Genomic DNA, 27553 nt, shown 5'->3' with positions numbered 1-27553 from the left:
CCCAGCCCTGCCTCCTCGCCTCCCCGCTAGCAGGGCAGGGCAGGGGGTCAGCAGGGATGCTGATGAATGGCTGATGCTGCCCAGATGGCGTGCCAGACCACACAGAGCTGCGAGCAAGCCAGAATCGGCAGGTACCCAGCAGAGATTTGCTCCTGTGGCTCCTTGGAGAACATAAGCCCCGCTGTCTTGCTACACCAGCCTGCCCCCTCGCCCCTCCAGGGCCAAGTCACAGGGCTGGCATCCCACACTCAGGTGGAAACCATCAGGCAGGACTGAGGGTGCTTTTTGGATACAGATATACCTTCACATGGACAAAGTTCATCCCTCGTAACCACCGTGTGAGCTGAAGCCAGCAGCTACAGGCAAAGTGCACAGGATGTGGGCACTGGGTCCCCAGCACAAAGCCAGTTTTTGGCAGCAGGAACTCCCAGGAGACATGGAGGGGACAGCAAAGCAACAGTAGCCAAAACAGAGCTGGGACACAAACAATACCCAGTTATCTTTAGTCACCCAGACAGTGAGAGAAACACAGTGAGAACGGGGCAGGCGGGACACGCCACAGACACTGGAAACTCCCTCTCAGCCAGAGAAAAGGGCAGAGTGGATGCCTCCCCGTCCCGGCTCGGCAGTGACCAGGCTGCGGGCAGAGCTGGCGCTGGGCACGACGAGGCACTGACTCACCCTGCTGAGATAGAGGAAGGAGGCGGGCGGCCAAGTCCGCTTCTCTGCCAAGGAGCAGCCCTGATGTGCAGGGCTGAACGTGGGAGAAAACACTCCAGAGCGGGATCTGCTGGGGAATGAGGGTCTCAGAAGGCCGGGGGTGAGCTGGGGAGGGAGCCCACGGCCCATCCACGCAGCGTGCTGTTGTGATCGCGTGCGCGGGGCATTTAGAGAAGAAGAGCAAAAAAACCAAAAAGCAAGCACGAATGGTAACTGCGCTCCTTGCCCAGGCACAGAGACCCCCGCCTCCAGCCCTGCCCACCGCCACCCGTGGCAGAGCTCCCGCCGGAGCAGAGCACCTGCAGCCGGGCGCTGCGGGGCACAGGGCTCTGCCTGGGGCGGCCGTGGATGGCGGGGGGGACCCTCTGCAGGGACGCTCCCTGGGGACCACGGACCCTGCGTGGGGACTCTCTACGTGTCCCGGGGACGCAGAGACCCTCCCTGAGGACCGGGGACCCTGCAGGGGGACCCTCCCTGGGGACCGCAGACCCCCCTCCCCAGGACTCCCGCGGCCCGGCCCACCCCAGGCCCCCCCCTCCCCAGCAGCGGCGAGCAGCCGTGGGGCCGGGACCCCGGCAGGGGCAGCGGCCGGCAGGCGCCGCCGCGATGCCGCGGGGCTGGGCGCGCTGGCACCGCCCCGCGCAGCGCCGAGCACCGCCCCGCAGCGCGCAGCATGGGCGAACGGCGACCGGCGGCGGCGGGAGGGGGGGCGGCCGCCCCGCGCTGAGCCCGGCCGCCCCGACCCCATCCCGACCCCGGTCGCAGCAGCCGCTCCGCCGCATGTCCGGGCCCGGGGCGCAGAGCCGCAGCCGGCGGCTGCCCGGTAAGTGCCGGCCGCGGGGTGCGCTTGGTGGGAGGGGAGCGGGGCACCGGCACCGGGCGGGCGGGCAGGGTTCGGGCTGCCCGCATCCCTTCTCCCCCGCAGCACCCACCCGATGCCCCTTGCAAAGCAGCCGTGCCCCCCCCCCTCAGCTTCCACCCCCGAGCTCCCGCTGCAACAACCTGCTACGCCGGCACCGCTCCCGGGGTGCTTTGGGCAGGGGCTGCCCGGGAAGCTCCGTGCCTGGGATAGGGATGCTCGGGGCCGGGGCGGGGGGGGCACCTGCCTGGGAAGCGGCTAAGCTCGGGGACCTGTTGAGCCACGGGCTCGCTGCGGAGTGGCACCGGTAGCCCTCGGAGCCCCGAGGCCCCCCGGGAGGAGCGGATCGCCCTGCACCCTCGGGGTTTAGGGGAAGAGGAGGCTGAGCAGAGCAAACACATCAGCGAGCGTGGCAGGGTGAGCGGCAGCCGGGGTGACTGGGGGCTCGCAAGGGGACAGCCTGCCACGGATCCGTGCCCGGGGCTTGGATGCCGTGCCTGGGGCACCGCGCTGCCCTCCTGGCTTTCTTGTCCTCACGCTTCTTCCTGCACGAACCGAAACAGGGCCCTGTAAATAGCAGGGTCTTATGACACAGCCTCTGCTGGGGAAGGAGCTCTGGGCGGCAGGGATATTTTTAGAGCCGAGACGCAAGGGATTTGGAGATTGCTCGGAGGAGTGCAGGCAATGAAACCGCAGCACAGACAGGGGTTACAAGGTGCCATGTCCTCCCTTTCCAGTTCCATCCCCCCGCTTTTCCCAGCAAGCGGCTCTGCCAAAACCACTGCCTCCCTCGCACTCGCCTGGTGCATTTCCTCTCACCGGGGCTATGGTTATTTTTTGCTGTGCTGCAACACGAGGTCAGATGTACCAATCGAGAAAAGACCACGCAGGGAATTAACGCTCAGGCAGCCGGCGTGTCCAGGCATCCCGTCTCCGCATGGCCTGCCCCTGCACGATTCTCCGGAGTGTTCCCTGCTCTCCACACCAGCTGCTTCTCCCAAGGCTAAAGGAGCAGAAAGCCCTTGGGATTTACCCTTGTCCCGCAGCAGTTTTGCTGGGGCAGGGTGATAGGGAAAGCCTTGCGATCTCTGCAGAGCCTCCTGGAAGATGCTGTGGCAGCTGAGGAGCTGTATCTTCCCCCCACCCGATCTCCTCGCTAGGGACTGGGAGCACAAGCTGCAGTCCAGCAAGCTGGGCAGCGGTGGGATGCCCTGAGCCTCTCTGGAGGAACAGTGTCAGGGGATCGGGCTCTGGGAAAGTGTCGGAAGGAGAGCAAAATCTGGCTGGGCCAGCCTGCCCCAGCTCTTTCATTCACCAGGGAACTGGCCCATGCTTGGAATGACCCCTCGCTTAAACTCTGCTCACCTCCACATCAGACTCTGTCCCCTTCCACAGCCCAGATTATTTTTCAGGGCCTTCTTTAAGTCCCTCAAAATCTCTGCAAGGTATCACAGAGCCATAGCCTCAAGAAAAGGCCATCCCCATCCTCTCTTGGCCTTGTGCCTCCACTAACAAGCCTTCTCCCACCCTCAAATACACCCCTCCTATTCACCAGCACAGAGCAGGGGTTGTACCGGCATCCCACGGGCCAAGGAGGAATGAAAAACGCATCCACTCCCAGCAGAAACGCAGCCAGAGAATTGAACTGTGCTCCGCTCCCGGCCTGGACGTTGGGTCGGAGAACACTCTAAGCTGGTGCTCCCAGCACCCTCAAGCCCTGTCTGGCCCTCCCCCCATGCTAAGTGCACCCCAGGAATTGCTCCTCTCCCAGCCCACTTTGGCGAGGGCGCGGACGGGAGAGCTCGCAGCAGTTTGCTTCGCAGCCAGCCCTCCTGCACCTTTCCCCACCACGGCAGTGGCCACAAGCCCACACTGTGCAAGGTGGCTCTTTGGCATGCCCTGGCAGCGTCCTCGCCCACAGCCCACCCTATGGGCAGCTGCCCAGGAGCAGGTGAGTAGGAAATCCTTGCCTGCACCTGCTAGGTGAGGAAAAGCAACCTCTGTACCAGTGTTTGGCCCCGGTTCCTCCTCAAGCCACGCTGGCTAATAAGCTGTGAGAGCCGGAAGGATTTGAAGGCAGCGGGGTGCCTGGTGCCATCGCAGCCGTGCTGGGCGGTTCAGCCAGTGGGGAAGAGCCTGGCTCTGAATGCTGATAAGCCTCCAGCCCCTTGGCTGAGTGGGCTGTAGTAATAACCATGACAATTGTAATAAAAGCCAGGCCACCAGCAGGTACCGACAGATCCCCCACGGTGCACAGGGGCTGCATTGTGTGTGCGAACGTGTCCCGCGGTGGGAACATGCCAGCCGGATGAGACAATCCCCACGACTGACAGCCGGGGAGTGTGACCGGCCGTCACATGGGGAAGGGCCGCGGCAGGGAATGCCGCTCTCCTTTATTTCCCTGTCGAGGGTTGCTGAGGAGCAGCTACACTAGCAGGGCTGTTCGTTCCCCCCAGGCCCGGAAGAGCCCCGGGAGGGGGGAAGGCTCCATCCCCGACTCTCACCGCGGTCACGGGTCAGGCAGGGCCAAGCACAGCCCAGCTGCCGTCTCCCGCTGCCGGCATTCCTTACATAATGGGATCTCAGTGCTCATGCCTGACTCGCCAGCGAGAGCTCAAAAACAAGTTCATAAACAGGTCCTGCTAATTTCTCCCACAAGAGAAATCCCAGCACCCACAGGAATGCTGCCACCAGCACTCGTCCTGACTCTCCCCAAGCACCCTTACCCTGAGTATCGGTCACGTGCCAGGGAGAGATGGGCAGTGAGAACATTAATGTCACAGATCAGCCACACTCAGGGAAGCGCCCGCTAGCATTTTGGTTTATTTTGTATTTGCACTGCAAACTCTCCCCCTTACCTCCACACTGGGGTCCCTTTGGCAAGATGCCGCAGAGAGAGCCACTCTGTCACCCTGAATCTGGGAGCCAGCGCAGCCTCTGCCCTGAGCCCAGCCTCCCTGCAGCTAGAGCCTGATGGGCTCTCCTCGGTGTGGTGAACTGCGGCAGTTTGCCATGGATTTGGCACAGCTGGGCTGGGTGGCAGAGCTCTGCGTGGGACAGACAGGACAGGGCTGGCTCCAGCTGCTGAAGGGAGCCAGCTCCATAATCAGTGCCCTGCTCACCCCCTCCTTGTCCCTGGCTCCATTCTCTTTTGCAGATAGCACAGGGGAGGCAGGAGGTTTTTGCCTTACCCCAGCAGCGCTGTGCTGCAGCCACTGGTCAGCCTTGCAAGGAAAGCTTCACCGGCACAGTGCGTCCACCACCGCAGCTGTTAGCCTGGGCACTGCACAGCACACCGAGCCTCTGCACCAGAGCAGGCACCCAGTGCTTAGGTCAGACATACCAAGGCAAAGGCCCCTTCAGGCAGCCAGGGTTGCCACCCCGGGCATCGCAGAAAGACGCTGAGCAGCCAGAAGAGGTCCAGAGCCTCTTCCAGAAAGTGCATGGTGACTGGCCCTGAGTCATGGTGCATCCCTGCGCTGTGCTGCAGGCACCACCCAGCCTCCTGGGGCAGGCGCCCGCAGACGATGGGGTTTAGCTGAAGGATGCCCCAGAAGCGGGGTGCAGAGGAGTCCTGGAAGAGCTCTCAGGAAGATGTGACACTGATCTCCAGGACATCTCATCAGGCCCATGGCCTCTCTCCCATTTGGGTCCTATGCTGCTACATATTGCTGACAGCCAGCCCCCCCCTGCTGTCCTCGCCCCCACTCCTGCCAGACAGGGTGGGGATGCTGCTCACTCTGTTCCCTCCTCCCCAGCCTGGAGGAGCGGAGGGTTTGGGCAGGCAGAGGATGTTTGTTTGGTTTCCCTGGTTACTGCACTGCCTGCTCCAGTAATCACATTTTCCTCATGCTGGCTGGGCCAAGAGCAGTAAGAGATGAAATCTGGAATGGCTGAGGTCAAACACCAGCCTGGGAGCAGCTGAGGCCACAGCCTCTCTGTGCCATTTGGGTCCTTGCTGTTTTGGGTACCCAGCCTGAAAGGGAGGTACCAGGCCCAGGGATGCAGCAACAAGCTCCTTCAACAACAGCCTGAGGGCTCCCATCGCTCCCTCCCGTGTAAGCCAAGGACACAGGCACTGGTGCTGGACTGCGGGAGGAATTAGAAGAATGAAAATGTTTGTGCAGGCAGAAGCCAAGCTGGCTGTGCAAGCGGGGGATGCGAACGAGGGAGCCTGCGAGCGTGGGTGCGGCTGTATTTATAGCGACGGTGGTGGCAGGGGTGCGCATGTGCAGGGGTGACAGGGTTGCTGATGCCTTTTATACCTTATGCATCCCTCAGCCCAGAAAGCCTGGAGCACTAATGCCAGTTCTTGTCCCTGGGAGTTTCCCCTGCTTGTTAGCATTCAGAGACAGACCTCTGTTTTGTAGCAAGGAAACTGAAACTTGAACACTTGAACCGTGGCTGATCTCATAACAACACCCTTTCCCCCCTCAATAATTCAGTTCAGCAGTAGTGAACGCAGCATATGAGCTCCCCACTCCTGGCTGCCCTGCATTTCGGAAGTGAGATCTGAGGCTCCAGCACAGCAAGTGCTGGTGACGCTGCCGTTCCAGCATTTAACATCTATTCATAGTGACTAAATCAATGCGTGCTGGTAAAGCGGAGCAGAAGGGAATTGCCTACCCTCCAGCACAGCCATACCACATGAGCTGGGTAGGCTGAAGGGCTTGGACAGCCCTGCCTGGTCCGACCCTCCTCACCTTTCTCCCCAGGTGACATGGAGCAGGCACAGAGGAGCCTGGACACAGAGCAGATGCAGCAGCAGCAGCAGCTGAAACTACGGGACCGGCAGAAGTTCTTTGAGGAGGTTTTCCAGCATGACGTGGATTTCTTCTTCCCTATGTCTCACCTGCAGATAGAGCATCGGAGACGTAAGTGCTGCGGGCACCAGCACGGGGCTGGGGGCATTTCAGGCAACAGTGACACAGGCGTTAGAGATCAGTGGGACATCCACAGTCTAAAGGCGGCCGGCGACATGCATGTCCTGCACTGAGGCAGGACCACACACGCTGCATGTGGGTGTGCTGTGGATTACTCACATCACTTAACTGAAGTCACTGCACATGGGTACCCAGGCTGGCGCCCTGCATAGTCACTGGCTTCAGGCAGGCTCCTCCAGACAGCAGTTTGGGGCAGGGACAAGGACTGCAAGGAGACAGCAGGGGCTTCCAGAGGGATGTTTTAAGGAAACACGATTTTCCTGGGGACCTCTTACCAGCAGGTAGAATTCCGTTCCCCATGGCAAGGCTGGCCTCCCTCCTCGGGGTCCTGCCTGCACAGGGCTCACAGTGCCCTTTGCCTGGCACTAGCACTCACCTTTTCACTGACCTCTGTTTCTGCAGCCCCCTTAGGCAGCATTTCCTCCATGGAGGTGAACGTGGACATGCTGGAGCAGATGGACATGATGGACCTGTCAGACCAGGACACCGTGGACGTGTTTCTGGGCTGTGGGACAGAGGAAAGCAGTGTTGCTGGGCCCCTGCCAGGTATGTGCAGTCCCAAGCCTTTTGTGGGCCACGCTGGGAGGCCTTCCTGCCCCCAGTGCCCACACTGGCTTGTTCCTCAGCCCTGGCCACCCTGTGTGCAGATCTACATGCACCCATACAAAGACAGACACGTGGTGCTGGGGTTGGTGAGGTTGGAGGGACTTCACCCTGGGCTGGTCCATGTCAGTATCCACCTCCACAGCCCAGAGGTGCAGACCCCTGTAAATACCTTATGCTGCAGAACACAGGAGAGCCCAGGCACTTTCCAGAGTCCGTGGGGCAAATCCTCTTGTCCTGAAGCTCCTCTGGAGTGGCCAGTGTCTTGTCACGATTTCCCAGGTCCCCACTGCGCTGCAGAGCTCACTGTGCTGAGCAGGAAGGCTGCAGGACCCCTCCACCTCCCAGCCAGACCCCAGAGAGCTGGCCTTGGGTCCTGCAGGGAAAGCCTGGAGCACCAGCACCTTCCTCCCCATCCACACATGCTGTAGTGATTCACTGAGGCCAAGCCAAATGTCTCCTTGCCTGCTACAGCCAATGGCCTCACACAGCATGGCTCCAAGCCATGTTTCAGGCAAGATGGAAAAGGCTCCACTGCCAAAAACGGGGAAGGAATGTGCGGCACTGCCCAGAGCCAAGCCGGGGGTGTGAGGTAGGGAACAGCCACAGCAGCCACATGGGGAGCAGCCAGGAAAGCATAGCCGGCCAAGGAATAGGACATGTGTGTTGGAGCTTAGGGAGCAATAAACCTCCAGAAGCCTTTTTTTTTCTCTTACCGCTCTCTCTTCCAGGAGCAGACACCCACCAGTGCCCAGAGGAAATCACCCTGCAAGTGCCCAGTGCAGCCGAGAGCAAGTCACGCATTTCCTCCACGTCTTCTGTCTCCACGGATCTGAATAGCCTGGACACCAGCGAGGAGGGGGCCGAGACCCCCGTGGTGCAGTCAGATGAGGAGGACCTGCAGGAGGACAGTCCCAAAGAGCAGGTGGCAAGAAGCTAGCAGCCAGCTCAGCCCTGCTCCCAGCCTCCTCCATACAGACCTACCAGCCCAGAGGAAGGAAAGCCGCTGGCACTCAGTAAATCCCATCCTGGACTGCTGCCCTGCAGGAAGGGAGAGATGGTTTTCCCCTCCTCTCCCTCCACAGGTTCTACTGGCAGCCAAAGGAAAAGGAAGGGGGTATTGTAGGCTCCCAAAATTAACTCTTCAGGCTTTGCTGCTAACACTCCCTGCTTCATTCCCCAAAATGCTCAGCATCCCACTGCCCCACCATTCCCAGAAAGCCATCCCTTGGGATCCCAGTTCCCCCCGTCCTACTGACAAAGGTCCTGTCCAGACAAGCATTTAACGATGGCATACAAAGAAATAACACTCCAGTCTAAACAAGCAGTGGGTGTGTGTGTTATTGGGAGAAAACAGCGCTGGGGGTGAGGGTTAGGTGGGGATTGCAGGAGGAAGAGTGGTATAAAGCCCATGTGCTAAGGGTGCGAACAAAACCTCCTGTTGCACAGCCCACCTCAAGTGCAGGGACGGTTCCTGCGCCCAGGGTGGGGGCAGACAGCACAGACCTTGGCAGATAAGGGTGGCTGTTAGCAGAGCAGGTCACCATACTGAGCAACTTGGGTGCTGCCTCCAGGAGGGACAGAGCCAGCAGCTGCAGTACAGATATAGCTGACGTAATCAGAGCTGCTGGTGACCTGTAACTACCCTCCATGAGTACACTGAGGGATTTCTCATGCAAATCGGCTGAGTGAAGAACATCAGCACAGGCAGCACCAGCAGCCACGGCTCCCCCAGCACAGCATGATGGCATCAGCCCTGGCTGGAGGCTGCTTTAGAGGAGCAAAGGAAGAGCCATCAGAATGAAGCCACTTTGCAGCCCGCTACGCTTGCTCCCTGCACGACAGGTCAAGAGGAGTCAGGCACAAAGCCAGCCAGAGCTCTGCTGCCGCTATCAGTGGCTGCAGGCCAGGAAAGCGCTATCCCTGCTTGGGTTGTGTCAGCACAACCACGGTCACCCCCACAAGGAAAGGAGCCTGGGAGATAAGCGACAGGAGCCAAGGAACGCTCCTCATCCCGGCTGCATCCCAGGGGGCATTCGGACCTTACTGCACACTCTCCGGCGTCAGCCAACCCTTTGTGAGACTGGCTGGAGCACCCCAGTTATCCGGGAACGACTGGCCGGGAGCGGGAGGCGTCGTAAGCTCCGTCGGAGTGCCACCCCTAGTGCTGCCTTGCTGCGGCTGCAGTTTGCTTCCTCCTGGGGTGGCCCCAGGCTGGCCTGGGCTGGCAGCCGGTGGAAGCAGGGCGCTTCCGGACGGCTCTGCGCCCGGAGATAGATGCCGCCCTCCGGAAAGGAGACGTCAAGGAGAGAGGGAGAGCAGACAACAGCGGGAAGAGCTGAGAGAGGAAGTCACGCCGGGGACGGGCACAGTCCTTGCAGAGTCCTGGTGCACGGCAAAGCCTTGCAGGGAACCCCCCGAGAGGGGCTGTGGCTGGTGGCCCCAGCTGTTCGCAGGCTGGTAGCCCCAGCTGTTCGCAGGCTGGTGTGTGGCCCCGGCCGTTCCCGATTCCCTCTCTTGCCGCTCTTGGCCCAGCCGGCGCAAGGAGAACGCGGTTGCTGGAGCAGGCAGCGCAGAAACCACGAGGAGCCTTCGGGGAGCCCTCCACAAAATGGACGCCCTCGCTCCCAGGCTGGGGGCAGCCGCTGCCAGGCGCTCGCCCTCGGCCGGGCGCGGGCACGGGCACGGCCAGGCAGGCGCTTCCCCCGCTCCCGCCGCGGGGCAGGCTCCAGACCTGCTCCTCGCAGCCGCTCCTCGGCTCGCAGACCCCGCCAGAGGAAGACCCTCCGGCCGCGGGCCGGGCCGGGGCTGCGGCGCCGCGTCTCCATGGCGACGCCGGAAGCGGCCGCCATCGGCCGGAAGCGGAAGCCGGCGGAGGGGCGGGCGGGCGGCGGGATGGCGGCGGTGCTGCCGCTGCTGCTGCCGCCGCTGCTGCTGCTGCTGGCGGCGGCGGCGGCGCCCGGGCGGGCGCGGCGGGACGCGCTGCGGGAGGAGCTGCTGCTGAGCCCGCTGCCCGCCGGCGACGTGGCCGCCACCTTCCAGTTCCGCACGCGATGGGACGCCGACCTGCCGCGGGGCGCGGGTAGGGCGGGGCGGGGCGGGGCCGGCGGCGGGGCGGGGCCGGCGGCGGGGCGGGGCCGGCGGCGGGGCGGGCCGCTATTGGCTGGGGCGCGGCGCAGGGGGCGGAGGCGTTTGGCGGGGCGGCGTGGTGGCACGCACTGGGGTGACGTCAGGGGAGGGGCGGGGCCGTCGCCCATGTGGGGCGCTGAGGCGGTGGGGAACCGGGTGGAGGGAGACGACGCGGGGGTGAGGGTTGCGGTGACGTCAGCACGGGGGGGCTCGGCGCAGCGACGCCAGCAGGGGCAGCGCCGGGGGCTGACGTCCCGTTTGGCCGGGCCCTGGCGTGAGGTCAGGAGAAGGGGCCGCCGGGGCGGGAGCTAACGCCGCCTGCAGTCTCTCACTACAGGCTCTTCCCGAAGGCGCTGGGGCGGCTGGTGGCGGCGCTGGGCGTGCGGGAGCTCCACCTGGCCCTCACGCAGGGCTTCTGGCGTACCCGGGCCTGGGGGCAGCCGCCCCTCCAGGCACCCGCCGGCGCCGAGCTGTGGGTCTGGTTCCAGCCCACCGTCACCGAGTAGGTACCCCGGCCGTGGGTCCGTCCCCTCCGCGGCCACCGCTCCCGGGAGCCGTCACCCCTCTTGCGCGAGGCAGCCCGTGGCGTGCGTGGGGGCCTCCTGGGTTGGAAAACGTCTGCTGGAATAAAGGGCCCGCGACCCCAGGAGCAGCTCTAAGGAAAAGCAGAGCGTAGCCCCGCTCAGCGGGCAGGGCAGGATGCGGTGCTGAGGGCAAACCCTTGTTCGCTGAAGGAGCAAGTAGTTCCCTTGCGGGCTCTGTGATGACAAGCCCCTCGCTGCACTAATACTACGGGGCTGTACCTTGACCTCTCATCCGTGACTCGCTTCCCTTGGCTCCTGTCCGATACCCGTCACCATCTCCCTTAGCACACAGCCCCCGGCTGAGCCACAGCAGCTCTGTATGGACTCGCGGAGCTCTCTCCTCCCTACAAATGGCCTGTTCCACGTCTGCCGGTTGGGTCAGCCTTCAGAGCTGCACCAAGGTGTTGCTTTAGGTCTCACAGCCTCTTCCCCGTGAACTACATGTCACCTCCCACATGCTCCCTGCTCTGCCAGCCCCTCTCCTTACGTACCAGCTGCACCTATCACCAGATCCCCAGCTGTGTGAAGCATTGACACCCCGGGGGGGCTGCCCCTGCAGTGAATGTCCCCCAGATCTCACGCATTAGAATAAAATACCAGGAGAGCTGAACAGTGCTAGAATAAAATACCAGGAGAGCTGAACAGTGCATGACCAGCAGCCTCTGCCTACACGCTCCTTGCAGCTTCTGAAAGCCAGCGTGGTCACCCCAGTGTATTTATTGAATGTTACTGACTTAATGCTTGTTGTTCTGAGGATTTGAGCTGCTGAGTAATCCCTGGTATCTGTTCTCACACAGTGTTGACAAAGCCTGGAAAGAACTGAGTAACATCCTCTCGGGAATTTTCTGTGCTTCTCTCAACTTCATTGATTCGACCAACACAGTCACTCCGACAGCATCCTTCAAACCCCTGGGCTTAGCCAATGGTGAGCCCGGCCTGCACTTGGCTGCCCAGCTCTGCCCTCTCACTCTTGCCTCTAGCTTTAGTTCTGCCCCATGCCACTACAGGGAGTCGGGGCACAGGTCCTGGGTCTGGGTGCGTACAACAGGGTCTTTTAACCTCCTCCTGGAAGCACTTCCTCTCCCTACAAATGAGGCTTAGATTTGAACAGAGGAAACCCACAAGGAGTACATGGCAGATGCTCCCAGGCCATCGTCTGTCTCTCTGAAAAGTATTTTATGAAGCAGTGACGGCTAGAGGATTTAAGGCACTCATGAAAAAAATCTGCTAGAATATACCCTTACTTACTCTTTCCAAATCACTCTGAACAGAATGCGATCTATTCCTGATTGAGCTCGTGGCATTTCAGGCATATTGAGAGGGTGGTGGGCTGTGGGGTACGTTGGGGGGTGGAACAGGTCTGCTTCTGTTTTCGTGCCTGTTGACCTTCCACCTCCCTGCCCAGGGACAGATCACCATCTCCTGCGATATGCTGTCCTGCCCCGGGAGGTTGTCTGCACAGAGAACCTCACTCCTTGGAAGAAGCTGCTGCCATGTGGCTCAAAGGTAACGGCAAGTCCTGTTGCCTTGTTGGGCCACTCCCGATAGAGCTGGGCTCCCGACAGCAATCCGTGAGCGTGCACTGGGAAGTCTTAGCAGGGTCTTTTTCTGTGGGAGCAGAGAACAGACCTGGGGCTGAGTTTCTCCTTTTCTCCCTGCAGGCTGGGCTTGCTGTGCTGCTGAAGGCTGAGCGCTTGTTCCACAGCAGCTACCACTCGCAGGCAGTGCACATCCGCCCCATCTGCAGGGTAAGTGCGAGGCTCAGAGCTCCCTCCTTTAACACCCCCAAGAGAAAATCCAAAGCCTTCTTGTGACACTGCAAGGTGACACACCGGTCTGCCCAGCTCCCCTGTGGTGGGTTCACTGTGTCTTAACAGCTGTCATCCTGCTTCTCTGGTCTCACCTGCATCCCGATGGGATTCTTGCAGTCCCAGTGGAATTCCAGCTCCATCCTTGTGTCCTTCCCCTCCACAAGGTGTGATCAGAGCCACCTGTCTCTCTCTTGTCCAGGATGCCTCCTGCCTGGCTGTGTCCTGGGAGCTCAGACAGACCCTCACTGTGGTCTTTGACACCTTTTCCAGCGGCCAAGGAAAGAAAGGTAAGCTCGGCAGCAGTGCGCTGCGGTCCTCGAGTGCCCCCAGCCTGCAGCACTTCACTCCACCTGCCACTGACTTTGCTTCCCACAGACTGGTCCCTCTTTAAGATGTTCTCTCGCACACTTACTGATGCATGTCCTCTGGCATCGCAGAGCAAAGTCTACGTTGACGTCTCCCCTAAGAACAAGGTAATGCTCACGGACCAGAGAACATCCTGCTCCCTCAGTTCAGCCACTTCATGTGACTCTGAAACATCCTCACCTCCACCCCTGCATGGCTGGGCCCCCCAGGAACCCTCCACGGCTAACAAAGGGAGGTGGTTTCCTTCCCCTGAGCAGGTGTGCAGGGATGAGTGTGGTGGTGTTAATAAAAGTGCTGAGCTGGCTGTTGGGTGGGAAAGCTGCGGGCCAGCCAGAAGGGCTTTGCCCAGCACTGCCAGTTACTTCAAGGCGCACTTTTCCTTTCGTGGTCCATTTGCTTTCTCAGGAAAAGGAGTTACTGGAAGTGACTCCCCCTCCGACATCTGTACACGAAGCTATTGTCCAGGGAGACAAGAGAACCTATGCTGTCTATGACCTGCTGAGCCCCTCGCTCTTCAATACATCTCGCAGCCTCAATGTGCAGCTGAAGTGGAAGCGGCCCCAAGACAGCTGTGAGTGACCAGAACTTCACTCCACCTGCACCACTGGTCAGTGCTCCAGGCCTAAAAATCACCTGGCATGACCCTCCATTCCTATGTCCTTTTCCCTTCCGCAGCGGAGCTGCCGACACCCATACTCCATGCTCAGCGCTATGTGAGTGGCTATGGTCTGCAGACTGGAGAGATCAGCACGCTCATCTACAACACTCACCCGTACCGGGCATTCCCCGTGATCCTGCTGGAGACTGTGCCGTGGTATCTGCGACTGTATGTGCACACTCTGACTATCATCACGAAGGGGAAGGAAAACAAGCCAAGTAAGTAAACTCTCCCGGGAGCACATGCCACACGATTCCCTTGGCTCAAGCAGCTCGTTCCAGAGATGGCTTGGTCCCTCCCTTGGGCCTCAGTGATCAGTGGGAAACTGGACTGGAAATAAAACATCTTGGGATGTTTTCCTAGCCTTCAGTTCAGTGCTCACAGCAGATGAGACTTTATTAAGTCTCTTTTGTAAGAGGCACATGGATGGTGTTTCATAATCCAACAAGGGTCTAAACCAAAGTGAATTGATTTTTGTAGTAAAGGAGGCTCAATGTAAAACTGATGACTGGGTCTTATTTTGGATTTGTACCTTTCCTTATGAACACCCAAGTTTCACAGGTCATCAGCTCTAAAGACCAACCAGATTTAGCTTTAACACATGATCTTTGTTACCTGTGCATCTTTACTTGCCCAGAAAACCTCTCCCAGGACAGTGGAAGCAGGAGCACCCACCCCATGGGAGATGTCCGGGTAACGTGAGATTAGACACGGGTCGCCCCAGTGTCACTGACGCATCTCTTTGGGGTTAGGTTATATCCACTACCAGCCAGCCCAGGACCGGAGACGGCCTCACCTCTTAGAAATGCTGATCCAGCTGCCAGCCAACTCTGTCACCAAGATCACAATCCAGTTTGAGAGGGCCTTATTGAAGTGGACAGAGTACACGCCTGACCCCAATCATGGCTTTTACGTCAGGTAACGACATACCTCAGCTCCTCATCCCCTCCTGGGCCTTGTGTAGGACTTGCTGCCCAGGTCTCTGGGGACAGGAAAAACTCTTGCCATCTCTTTGCTGGCAGGACTGACACTAGCGTGTCCTTTGTCTCCTTAGTTCATCTGTGCTTAGTGCCCTGGTGCCCAGCGTCATTGCGATGAAGGAAGTGGATGTGGAGCAGAGCCCTCTCTTCACCTCACTGTGAGTGTGCCTGTGCTGGGGAGCGGGGCTATACCACAGTGCCAGCGGGCTGCCGGCTGCAGCTATCCTGTCTGGTGAGCATGAAGCAGTGGTCCTGTGTGGGCTGACACACCCTTCCCTGCTTCCACTCTCCAGGTTTCCTTCCTCTGATGGCTCCAGCTATTTTGTGCGCCTGTACACGGAGCCGCTGCTGGTGAACTTGCCGACGCCAGACTTCAGCATGCCTTATAATGTCATCTGCCTGACCTGCACCGTGGTGGCAGTGTGCTACGGCTCCTTCTACAACCTGCTGACCAGAACGTTTCACGTGGAAGAGCCAAGCCGGGGAGGGCTGGCCAAGCGGCTGGCCAACATCATCCGCAAATTCAGGGGGGTGCCTCCCCTCTGAGAGAAACCAGGGCAGCCAGTGCTGGCCGCAGGGCTCTGTGGGGAGACCCAGGGAGCAGAACGCTGCTGCCTCTTGTCTTTGCTGGAAGCAGTCTGCTCTGTTTTGCTGCCTGCATCTCTCTTTGGGATCCAACAGGCTGAGGGGTTGCTTCCATCATTAAGATGGGAAACGGCTCTAAGCCCAATGACTACTGAACTCAGTGCTACGGGATTGGGAAAGGTGTAAGACTTATGTTTGGGAGAGGGGTTACTTATGTGCTGGGAATGATGCTAGCAGTAAACTTGAGCTGTTTTGTACATTTGTGCTGCTCCTGGTTGGTTTTACTTTCTCAACCTCAGAGGCAGAGTTGACCCTGTAAGACTCTGTGAGCTGCTAAGCCTCTAGCACGCTACCCGAGTCAGCTGGGAGGAGGTGCAGGCATGGGAAGGGGAAGGGGTGTGATGTGCAGCGAAGAGATGGGTTCATCTGCTCTACCATCTCACCTTCCACAGCTCCCTCCTGCCACACTTCACCACATTTGAGCCAGTTTGCAAATTAATTGTTGGCCATAGTGTATGTCTGTCCCCACAGCCATGGCAAGGGTTTATTTTCTTTCTCAGTAAAAAGCTTCTCTTGCTTCCAGCTTCTATTTGCAGCGTTTTGAAACCCCTCCACCTGCTTACCCCTCTGCTGCAGCACAAGATTCTCCTCTGCCTCCTCAGTATCATTTCTGCACATCTGCCCAATGGCTCACCTGCACCCACAGTGACCCAAAAGCTTCAGGGAGCCTCTGGGCTCAGCAGACCCCAAGTGCTGAGTTGTGGCCACATGGGCTCTGCTGGTGGGCAGCAGTCTTAGTTTTCCCTGGAGTGGGAATGCAGGAACGCTGGCACCACTGCGATCTTCAGTTATTTTCATAAAATACAAGGTACTGCCTCTGCTGTGGTTCACAGAGAGCACCGAGAGGACCCTAGTGGTGCTGCTCAGCCTCCGATGGTGCTGTTTTCAGGGATACGTCCTTTGCATCTCAGATGTGGCTTTTGTGACAGGAATGGCGAACCGGCTACAAGCAGTTAAACAAAGCCCAAGGAAATCTTTAGAAGAAGTCTTCCCCACAATCAAAGCAAAGCCCAGCCCGAGGTCCTTTAAAAGCTTCCACTTGAACAGGAAGACCATAAAAACTCCATTGCCTCCTGTCCTGCATAGAACAGTCTGTTCCCACTGGCCTCGGATTACCTTTCCTTTCCCTACTGGAGGTGCCCTTCTCTCTGCAGCTCCTTATGGATGTACTCCACTGGATGGCTCCACGCAGCCTGCAGAACTGCTGAAATACATGAGTTTGGGACAATCCCTCTCTATCCCTGCTTGCTGAGAAGGATGCTTGCTGGAAGCTCATGCTGCTTCCAGCCACAGGACTGCTGCTGCAGCTCTGCCAGCCAGGCTTCAAGTGCAAAACAGAATTTCTTTATAGAAAGCTAGAACTACAACCAAATGAAACGCAAGCGAGCGCACAGCTCCCACAGCAGTGCAGGGGCAGGGGGACGTGGCCAGGAGTCTCAGGTACGAGGGTCCACACTGCAGTTTGCAAAAGGATTTGGAGACCTCAAGTTGTTTCAGGCTGGGTCCAGGATAAATTCTGCAGACTGCAACCATCAGCACGTGCCAGAGCAGCTCAGAGGGGCCAAGGTCCTCCCCCAGCCTGGCTCCCCAGACGAAGCCTGTGTGCCACCGGGGTTATGTGGGATCCAGAAAAGCCCCCCCGAGCGCCAAGGCCAGTGCCCACGGTCACAGCTGGCACTGCAAGTCAAACTAGCCAAAAATAGCGCAAGAAACATGGCACTGCTGCAAACCCAACCGTCACTTCTGCAGGAAAAAAGGTCCCCATGCTGAGGATGATGAGGGCAGCCTGTGCCAGGGCCAGCTGGGAGCTGCCACAGGCAAAGGATGCCGCAGCTGGCATCAGCCAAAGGCTTTAGGGCCATTCCCATGCGGTGCCATAAACCAGGAATTTAAACAGCCCGTAAAGAGTTCAGCCCAGAATAACGGCAGAGCAGGAGGGAAACTGTCCCTGGCCAGATTCATGCCTGCCGGGCCATTGAGGTAGTCAGTCTTATCACATCCATCAAACGCATGGGTCAGCCAAGTGGAAAATCCTGTGGGGAAAAGCGGGCAGCCCCTGCAACCACAGCTGGGTGGGTTTTAAATTGCTGGGAAAACCCCAAATCTTAAGTGTTTAGGGGTTTTTTTCCTAGGCTTTTTCCCTCTCTTCCCTGCATGGCCTCCTTGGGAACCCAGCTGGAGCGGAGCATGGCTGAGCTGTGCTTGGTAACCCGCTGCTGGGTGTCTGCAGAGAGAAGGGCTGGAGCTGGGCTGCTTGCAGCAGCCCAGGCTTTGCTGCCAGCCCAGTGACGCTTGGCCAGAGGGCTGCCAGCAAGTGACATCAAAAATAAAAGTGTTTAAGGGAAGAGGCCATGGAGCTGTCTGTGCTCTACGTCCCAGAGGTAGCGCCAGGCAGGGCCTGGGCAGCGGGTGGTGCACAGGGCTGCAGGTGCCCACCTACTGCAGCACAGAAAACTGGGGCCCCTTGGGGCTCGACAGGGCCAAGTCGGCAACAAAAGCGCACTGCCACGTATGAAAAGCAGCGTGCAAGCAAGCCTAAAAATAGTATGCAATGGAACACAAGAAAGCATGGACTCGGCGTGCCACACGAACTCTGTGAGCACGTGAACGGCATGCAATGGCGTGCAAGGACAAATGCCAACTGCATGAAAAGAAAACCCTGCAAACAGCACGCAAGGACACGTAAGAAAGCATGCCAAAAGCCGGCCACCCTGCAGAGGATCGTGCAAGCCGCACGCAAAACTGCGGTGCCCTGCAACGCGCTAGGAAGCAGGCAAACAGGACGCCGCCAAGTGCGAAGCGGCACGCAAAAAACCTGCGCGAAGAGCGTGCCACGGAGCAAGGCAAGCCAGCAGGACGCTGCACCGCGCCGGCAGCCCGCAACGGCGCGCAGGCAAGAGCGCAGTGCAGAGCGCGCCGGCTGCACGCCCACGCGAGACAAGCCTGCAAGAAGCATGCCACGCGGCGCAAAGAAGCGCGCAAGCGGTACTTTACGTAAAAAAAACCCAACCAACCAACCAAACAACAAAAAAAAACCCAAATGCGTGTAGTCTTTAGAAGAGCAAGAATGCGCTCAAGAAACACCACGCGAGGCGCGCTCCCCGCCGCGCAGGCGCACTGCCCGCCCTCCGGGGCTGCCCGCGCCGCCGCCTGACGGAGCGGCGCTCCCCCACTCGCGTGTCCGTCCCCCCCTCCCCATCCCCACCGGCGGCGGCGCGCGGGCCCGCGGCGGAGCTGCCCCGCGGAGGGGCCGGTCCGGTCCGGTGCGGTCCGGTGCGGTCCGGTGCGGGCCCCGCGGACAGGCGGGCGGCGGGTCAGCCGCGGCGGGGCCCTGGTGGGACGGCGGCGCCGTGTCGGGGCGCGCAGGCGGGGGGGGCGTCCCCCGGGCGGCGCGGCCGGCTCCGCGGGCGGCCTCTCCCTTCCCTCCTCAGGGCGCGACGCGGGCGGGCCCGCGATGGCGGCGTGAGGCGGCGGCACCGCGCCGTGAGTACGGGCCGGGGGGCGGGCGGAGGGGAGCGAGCGGGCGGGGGGGCCCCAGCCTGCCTGCGGGCCGGCGGCGGGCGGGGAGAGGACACCACCCACCCCCCCCCCGCCGCCCCGAAGCCATCCGCGTCCCGCCCGGCCTCGGCGCGGCGTTCGCCCTGTCAGCGGGCAAGCGGGGGGGTGTCTGCCGGAGCCGGGGGTGACAACTGGCTGACTTGGGGGACCGGGGCGAAGCGCTCGGGGGGGTTCCCAGTGCCGTGGCGGCGGGAGAGCCGCGCTCCCGTGGCCAAGCGTGCGCGGGTTATAAAAGAGCCGGTTTCAGCCGCCCGCGAGCATGCTCAGAGTCTTGCCGACCTAACCCGAAAACGACAACCGTATGCTTCCCCCCACATCGCCGGGGCTCTCTTTCCACCCCGCTGTGCCTCTGTTCTCAGTCAGCAACGTCTCGCAGCTCGCTTTAGCGCCTTCCAAAAGCAAACTCGGGCCCGTTTCTCCCCAGAGCAAGGCAGCTCCCTGACATCCTTTTGTCCAGCACCCCGCAGTGCTGCTGTGCCCGGCCAGGCACTCTCCCTGCGACCCCGTGGACCCCTTGAGCCAGTTGCAAAGCGAGTTTAGAAGCCGTTCTGCTGTACGAACATCGGTCATTACGTACCAAACGTGCAGGTGCAAGAGAAGACGAAAAACTAAGCTCTTAGATGCAGTCCACAACACACTGAACCCTTCTATACTTCATTACCCCTGTACTGAAACGTTACAGTTGATCTTGCAAATGCTGTCATAGCATAGTAACCTTTGCCTTCCCAACCTATACGTCATAACTCCCCAGAACTCCTTGCCAATACTGCATTTTTGCCTCTTTTTTACCTGAGACACAGAAAACTGGCCTTAATCAAGCTGTATTCAGAACTCTGAAGCCTGTCGAAGGCACAAAAGGTAGAGAAGAGACCCAAATTAAAACTCAAAATAATTATGTTTTTCAGGGAACTTGGAATGGGCTTGGAATTCGTGACCTTTGGCAATTAAACAAAGGCAGAGGGTGAGAATAAGGACCACTGAGAATTAATAAATTAGTACAAATGAAAGTAGTGATACTTCAGATGACAACTGTTGATGTTGACATCTCTTCCCACCACAGAGCTGGCTGACTTAAGGTTCTGCTCCTGTGATTCACTGTTCAGAGAAACAAGGATCTTACTGCTGCCTTCATGCTCACAGGTGGAGGTTTATTCACCCTGGTGCTGTGAGTGCACTGCAGCCCAAATGGAGCGGGCACTGCTGTACCTCTGGACACAGGCTAATCAATCCCCCAATCGGTAACAAAGCTTGGGGAGCAGCTATGGAAGTGATGAAAAGAGTGGCTCAACAGAAAACCTCCTCTTTTCATGAAATGAGTTGCTTTGGCTTGTCTCTAGCTTGAGAAATCAGAACACTTTGTAACCCAAGGCTTGGTTAGTCAAGGATTTGCTGCTCTTTTGGAAACTGTTTGCAATTATATTGCACCGTTTCTGAGTCTACATCAAGTGTTCAAGGCATCAACTTATCAAAGACTGGGGTAAGGCCTTTGCAAAAATTGAAGGCTCACTTTTTCCAGCTGAGTCATACCAGCAGATAAAGCTTTAAAAAAATAGAAAAGACAGCAGCAAAGCCAAAAAAAACCCTGAAGAAGTTAATTCACTGATACTGCAAATACGTCTTAAAAGTTTGAACAGCTAATGGTTCTTGGTTTGGTTTTTTATTTATTTTTTTTTTAAGAGGGAGGGTTGGCATCTAGAAAGCTGGTCTACTGTTGCTTTTCTTAGCTGAACTCCTCAAACTCATCACTTGGTAGCTCTTTTGCCTCCGCCCCCCCCCCCCCCCCCCCCCGTGCTTTGGATACTGTGTATTTTTTAGCAGCTGTTTTGGGTACTACATGGTATTTGGGAGCTGGTTTTGAACACATGCTGGCAACGTGAAGCACTGCCCACACACATCAGTTCAAGTTACGTGGCTGTGACAGGGTTTTTGATTTAAACAATTTTAAGCAAACCGTACTACAGGTGAGCCTTATCGGTAAGAAACTCAGTGCAAGTCCCTGAGGCTTACTCGTGAGTTTATGTGCACTGTGTAACTTGGGAGATTTTTATCTAGACAATGTGGCTTTTCATTCCCAAGCAGAAACTTTGGCTTCTGGAAAAGGGGGAGATTGGCACCACCAACACCACCCAATAAAAAGGGTGCTTGGTCTTTTATTGCAGACTGTTCGGCTGCCAGCCTGGGTGACTGTTTCTGGAGCACCTGCTGGGGAAGTTCCTTGTGGACAGTACTGGCTTAATAGCTGCCTTAATAAGGTCTGAACAAGCTTACCTTTTAAGTGCTTAGTGAAAGCAGGCTGATTATTCTCCCCTGTTAGGGTAGATGGACTGTTAAGGAATTAAGACATTCTTGAGAAGGGTACAGGCTTGGTGTTGGCATACTGATGTATAGAACCTATGGTGTAGGAAAATGTCTCAGCTGCTCAATTGCTGAATTAGCTTCTAGAATATCAAGGAAGAGCTTGCTGGCTCCTCAGATGGATTTATTCTAAAACATGACTGATCCATTGCAAAGCACTATGGACTTGCACTGTGATACTCACTTTTGACTTGTCGTAATTAAAGTTTTGTTTCTGGCTGGGAAAGGTGTGCCGCTGCCCTCACACTGGAATTTGAAAATCCTCCCTACAAACATATGCCAGTAGGACCTGCTGGTTTTGAATGGTCTTGGGAGGGAAGATGACAGAAGGAAGGGCTGTGAACACGATGGAAGGCAATTAATAAGCATGTGGAGAAGTATTGGTGTTTGCTTACTAATGAGGTGCGCGGGGAACCTCCCCAGGCTGCTCCTCTGCCTGCAGGACCTGGCAAGGAGGAGGCTCTGGTAGCACGTGGAGTTCAGATGGAGCTGCCAAGCACTGACTGCAGGGAGAACAGCGGGAGCATGGCCTGTGCTATGCTAAGGAGGTGTCTGAAGCAAGTTCAAGTGGCTAAGAGCTGCAGAGGAGCGAGAGGAGGCAGTGGTGGTGCGATGAAAAGGAGCTGTCTGGTAAACATGAGTGGCCGCCAAGTCAGATGACTGGGGCAGGAGCATGAAAGCAGTCTTGAGGATAGCAAGACACCAGGCTGGCTAAGGAAACAGATGAGTCAGGCAGGGGAGAACAAGAGCAACTGGTTGAGGAAAAGCAGGATGCGGTTGTGAAACAGGGAGCTGGTAGAAATACTGTTGGGTGACAGGTTCTTATTTGCTCTGGGACGTGGTAATCTTTAGCTTGGATCATGAGGAGGGGACAAAGACAACAAGGTAGGAATTTTTCATTTGCAAGTTTCACCTTGCTTGAGAATCTAGGCAAAACTGAATATTGCTATGGCTTCAAGAAGGGACTGCCTATCCTGGGCACCAAGGTGAGTGATAGTTCCCTGCTTGTTAAAGAGTTGATAGCAAGAGATGCTGTTTCTCTTTGATCGATAGCGTGGAAAGAGAGCTTGGTCTCATTGCCAGCTGTATAAAGGAATCTCCTGTGAAGAGCTAGGAAGAGTATGTATCTTACTAGTGGAAAGTTCCTTGAGGAAGATAGAGCTGCAGAAGTCTCAAGTAGTAGCGACTTCATCTAGGATCAGCTGTGGGATACAGCAGACAAAGGGTCTTTAACCTTTAACTGGTGGATAGCAAATGGGCACATGAAAATACAAGCAAACTGACTACAGATACAAGACTGTTTGAACATCTGCATTTGTTAGAAGTCCAAGAGGTTTGCAGATTGAAGAGGATTGACACTGAAACTTCATAGTAAAAATAACCACTATTAAATGGTTCTTTATTCTGCAGAGTGGTTGCATTGATTGCTTCAAGCAACTGGCTTTTGCAGGAAATACCAATATTTAAAAGTGGGTAACTTGTTCTGAGATGGATTTGTGTTTGTAGGAAGCATTTAGGTAATGCTTACACGCTTAGAATCAACTTGCTGTTTAGAGCATTATCGCTTAAGTCTTTGCTGTGGTGAGGAGGCCAGACCATGGAGTGAAATGCAGCTACATCACAAATTATAATTATACTCTTAAACTGCAGTCAGTTGTAAAGTTTGGAGGCTAAAGGCTCAATAGTGACACGTGGCCTTATTAAAGCTGAGAGATTGATGATGTTAGTCCTGGAAGATTCTAAAGCTTTGTTCCAGCCTTGTGCTCTTCTGACAGACGCATCATCTGAGGTTGGTTTTTATTCATTTCTTTACTCTAGAAACAGAAAGCCCAAAGCTATTGTCCGTAGGCACTTCAAACTAAAGCTTCAAGAACAGGTGACCCAAAGACTGCCGCACACGTCCAGCTACAGAAGTCAAGCTGATGTGACTGCTGGATGCAGTGATTTGTACTACTCAGTGTTTGGAGCACTTAGGGAAGACTGTAGGAAAATTCAAGGAAGGAACATTTCAGGAGGATTAAGGTGGCTGCAGATCATTGATTTGGTACAACTTTGTTGTATTCAGTGCAATCTGAACTAAATAGTTGGGTGGTGGGGTTGAATTACCTTTCTGTTCAAATATTTGTTGCTAAATCTTTTCTCTCCATTCTTCCCCTTGGAAAAAAGTTATCTAATACTTCTGCAGTACTTTTACTCCAGAAACATGTAAGCAATTCACAAAGGCTAGCAGACAGCATGTTTTGTTATGAAATAAGTAATCCTTATTTCCAGTTTATAGAAGAGGGAAACAGGCTTGGGACTAGACTTGCCCTTACAGATACGAGTGAGTGACCTGCATAAAACAGGACTAACACTGGGAGTTTTATTCCTTTAACTTTACTTTATCCATATTGCAATGTAAAATAACTTCTTCCTTATTCTTTGCCTGCCTAACTGCAGCTTGTTTTACTAATTGAACCCCAGCTGCCCTCTCTGTGCTGGAGAACACTGTCTTGCAGAAGCACCAGCACAACATACTTTCCCCAAATATTCTTAATCTCTTTGCCCTGGTGGAGATTTTGGCCTGCATTCTCTCTCACTAACATTAAAATAGATCCTGCTGCTAAGAACACAGTGGATGGCAGCATGCTTCCTGCTTTTGACAACAGAGCTGGTCGGTACCTACAAGCTTACAGAGCTGTAAGACAAGTCTGACCTCAGTGGTTTTTTGGAAGAGAACCATGTGTGGTTTTCTCTTGGCTTTTCTGTGCAATCCCTCATTCTCCCTCCCTTCGCCAGGAAATCCCTTCTCCTGCCAACAGGAGCCAGCGGAATGTGCTGTTTGTTTACCTTCTCACTCCTTCATCCTACTGACCTTCCAACCCCCCCAGTTGTAATCCTAACAGGCTCGGCTCAGCCCTTCATCCTTCTGACAGAGCACTACTCAGTTGAGTATTTTCAGATAAAAGGATTGCTGCAAGAAGCTGTTCTGACCAGGCTCTGCTTAGTGGGGGTGAGGCTGTGGCATTCTGCAAGGCTGGGGTTGTCCTCTCGCCTGTCTTTCTGTACCCTGGCTGGCAGCTGCTTTGTTCAGTGTTGCTGCATGTCATCATGATGTGCTGCAGGATAGCAGGGAAGAGCATGCTTCCCAAGCTCTTCCCTTTTCCAGCATTCCCCTGCATGGTTTTGCCTTTTTGGGGTAATAAGCTAGGAGTACCCTCTTCTCATGGTTTCTTTACTGCATGAGCTGAAGGAAAACTTCCAGTTATTCCCTCCCAACAGTACTGGTATCTTCTAGCCTGACCTGCTATTGCTATCCTAGGCTGCTAAACTCCACTCTTCTGCCCCCTTTCAGCAGTTCTGGCTCTGTAAAAACACCTGTGAGGAATTTATTATTTTTAAAGCCATCTGAAATTCTTGGATGAAGATGTTTGTACTGCTTAGAAAGGAAAAAAAACCCTACACAGTACAGTTGATGTGGTTGCTAAAGGTAGAAGCATCTTTTCTGGACTTGTAGTGTGCTGTCATCCCTGGTTGGAGAAGCCCTTAAAGCTCACTGTTTCCACAGGGTTTTATAATAATCCAAGTGAGGAAATCCTGTGTTTACAGCACTTATGAAAATTGCCATTTTGAGACTGTCCCCTCTTTGATCTATTCACATACTTTGTCTTATCTGACTTTAGCTGATTGGCAAGGATTATAAATCCGTTAAGCAGGGACCGTCCTCACCTTTGTTTTGAAACCTGGACACTGTTGGGGCTTTCTTGAATAGCTACATGTATAGATTGAATGTTATGTTGTCCTGCTGGAAGACTTTATAATGGGTCTGTGCCTGGGGAGGAAGCAGTTTGTGCACTTAACACTTCCTAGACACTTCTTACACTAATGCTTCCTTAACACTTCTTTGTAGCACCTAATAGTTTACCTCTCAGTTGCGTGCATTTGTACCATCACTCAAGTCTTTGGACAGTCTTGGATAAATACATGTGTAGGGAAGGCTGTGGCAGCTTGTATTCCTTTCTGTTTCCCCTTGTCCCTTTCTGTTCCTGCACTATGCTAAAGAAAAGGGTCTTACAACTGTTAGCCTGGGTAAAGCCTGAGAAACAGAGTACACAAGGGATACACTTCTACATCAGCAATAGATAATCATGTCCCCAGCTGAGTGGTTCAGAAGGCAGCAAACTTCCCACCAGCTCTGAGACACACCAGAATTTAGTACTGGGAATTCAAGCATCAGCATACAGTGCTTGGGAGCAAATGAAGCTGTATGAGAAGAATGTTGATTTTTTGCTGTTTCTGACAGTCTGACATTTTACCCCTCCCTACAGAACAGCTTTCCTGCCGGAGGAGTTGCTGGAGACTGTTCCGGAGTACATCTGATTGCTGCTGCGACAAGGCCCTAGCCAGCCAGCCACAATGTACTGCCTTCAGTGGTTGCTACCTGTCCTGCTCATACCCAAGCCCCTCAACCCAGCGTTGTGGTTCAGTCACTCAATGTTCATGGGCTTCTACCTGCTCAGTTTCCTCCTGGAACGGAAACCTTGCACGATCTGTGCCTTGGTCTTCCTGGCAGCTCTATTCCTCATCTGCTACAGCTGCTGGGGGAACTGCTTCTTGTATCACTGCACAGGATCCCAGTTACCAGAATCAGCTCACGATCCCAGCATAGTGGGCACCTAGAAAACAATAATCTTCCAGTCTGCTGAGGGCTCTTGTTTTGCTTTTAAAAAGGGGGTGGGCTAGGGAGGAGGGAGGGTGTGTTAGGCATGTGACTGGAGTAAAAACAGCCTGTTTCCTGTAACTGTGTGTGGACTAGAGTGGTAAATTTCTCCCACTCTGCCTGTGAAATTTGACTTGTTTACTGTGTGAACTCTGGCAGCACCACCTGCTTTTTTAGAAGCAGAAATCTCTTTTCCTTCCCGTATCACTGGGAATGGACACCAGCCCTCCTAACTGAGAACTGGTGGAGGACCGAGCTGCTGGCCTCTGCCCAGCTGTTGCACAGTGGTGGAGTTGTATGTCACTCACTTGTCTGCATTAGGCCACGGTGGTCTAACTCAGGGCTCTTGGCCCACTGATTCTGCTCAAGTAGCTACAAGATTCTCTCCGTCTTTCTCTTTGTGGGGAGCCAGCCTTCCCACCTTGCTGATCAGGGGCAAGCTCAACAGCTCACAGATGCACTTGGCCAAAAGCTGCTGGAGCCAGAGGCAGTTGAGTCACCTCCACCTGCTCAGCCTGCCAAAGAGATGCGTGCACTGCCGAAGTGCTTTCTGAACTACTTACGCTCCAAGATCATAGACTGAAAGCCTCAGTTATGCTGCTGCTTTTATAAAGCCTCACAGGTAGTGGAGACTGTCTTTTCCCCTCCTCCTAGATTTCCAGGGCTTATGAAGGTATTGACTGTTGGGATAAAGAACCAGTGTGCTGCAAGATGTGGGGTTTTGAAAGCCACTGTGAACCTCACCCTATAAAACTCATGCTAGCCCAAAAAGCCAGGTGTGGACAGCGCAGGAGAGGATCCTGAGGTGGAGGCATGTCTTGAAGCAGTAAATGCTTCAGCCATTTTCAGTGATAATGTTTCTGGGCCAGGGGTGACAGAAGGTGCTGGTGCTACTGACTGGAGAAGGGAGGAGTCTAGAGGAGTGCCTGGTGTCTCCACCTCCCCTGGCAGAAGGATGTCAAGAAGCCTAGGTGGTGGTTCAGTCCTACAGCCACAGCTGTGTAGAGCTCCATGCTGCACACATTACTCTGTGCAGCCATGGCTCTTGAGGCCCCCAACCTGGGACAGAGGTTTGTTTGTGAGAAGCCTTAGAGGTTAACACAAAATACTGTCTCTAAACTTTAAAGGTTTCCCTTCCCTTTGCCATCAGATTGTCTTTACTTCAGTCTCATAGTGGAGAGCAGCAGAAGTGGCTGTTGCTGTCCCAAGGAAGTTCAAGCTATGAGGTTGTGAAACTTCCAGAGTATTGTTTGTTCATTGCACAGCTGTTCAAAATGTTTAATAAAGCTTTATAAACTTTGGTCTACGGCCTCCTGCCCAGCATGATGCATTGGCTGCTCATTGCAGATGCCTTAGCCCAGCAATCATGTGTCTCTGTATTGTTCTGTTCTCAGCACAGTAACCCGAGAGAGTCTCCAGCAAGAGGCAGAGCCTGTTTGCCCTGTACTCACTCTTCTCATTAACTGTTTAGCTTGACCATGAACAGACTGAGAACCATACTGGTGATTCCTAAACAGACTCGTTTTACACACAACACAGGAAGTCACTTCTGGTCGTATCTCTTCCTTCACATGACAGATTCCCCCTTTCCTTACCACTTATGAAATTAAACCACAGAGCAGTGTCCTGAAAGCTGCTAATCC

At 55.8% G+C, this 27553-nt stretch overlaps 3 protein-coding genes across 8 annotated transcripts; all 3 read left to right on the top strand.

Annotated features, from left to right (window-relative positions):
- The first annotated feature begins 1053 nt into the window (after positions 1-1053).
- DBNDD2 (dysbindin domain containing 2) lies at positions 1054-8449 on the top strand. Its single transcript, XM_075018318.1, has 4 exons — positions 1054-1543; positions 6295-6453; positions 6925-7068; positions 7857-8449. Exons 1-4 carry the CDS (start codon positions 1069-1071, stop codon positions 8063-8065), a joined length of 987 nt encoding a protein of 328 aa, XP_074874419.1. The 5' UTR covers positions 1054-1068; the 3' UTR covers positions 8066-8449.
- A 198-nt stretch (positions 8450-8647) lies between these two features.
- On the top strand, positions 8648-15499 carry PIGT (phosphatidylinositol glycan anchor biosynthesis class T). Its single transcript, XM_075018305.1, has 12 exons — positions 8648-10207; positions 10579-10756; positions 11636-11763; positions 12244-12344; positions 12500-12586; positions 12849-12936; positions 13025-13122; positions 13421-13586; positions 13691-13891; positions 14426-14591; positions 14728-14811; positions 14947-15499. Exons 1-12 carry the CDS (start codon positions 9403-9405, stop codon positions 15197-15199), a joined length of 2355 nt encoding a protein of 784 aa, XP_074874406.1. The 5' UTR covers positions 8648-9402; the 3' UTR covers positions 15200-15499.
- A 3128-nt stretch (positions 15500-18627) lies between these two features.
- BLCAP (BLCAP apoptosis inducing factor) lies at positions 18628-27216 on the top strand. 6 transcript variants are annotated; one of them, XM_075018249.1, is made up of 2 exons: positions 18628-18781; positions 25519-27216. In XM_075018249.1, the coding sequence occupies exon 2, from the start codon at positions 25607-25609 to the stop codon at positions 25868-25870; it is 264 nt and encodes an 87-aa protein (XP_074874350.1). In that variant the 5' UTR covers positions 18628-18781; positions 25519-25606; the 3' UTR covers positions 25871-27216. The 6 variants fall into 6 exon arrangements, with proteins under 6 accessions (XP_074874350.1, XP_074874384.1, XP_074874377.1 ...); XM_075018283.1 differs by lacking the exon at positions 18628-18781 and adding an exon at positions 19868-20333; XM_075018276.1 differs by lacking the exon at positions 18628-18781 and adding an exon at positions 20697-22096.
- The last annotated feature ends 337 nt before the right edge of the window (positions 27217-27553 follow it).

The sequence above is a fragment of the Buteo buteo genome, chromosome 2 (genome assembly GCF_964188355.1).
Source record: "Buteo buteo chromosome 2, bButBut1.hap1.1, whole genome shotgun sequence".
Classification (NCBI taxonomy): domain Eukaryota; kingdom Metazoa; phylum Chordata; class Aves; order Accipitriformes; family Accipitridae; genus Buteo; species Buteo buteo.
Note: the sequence above shows the minus strand (reverse complement) of the source record. Positions and strands in the feature narration are given on the sequence as shown.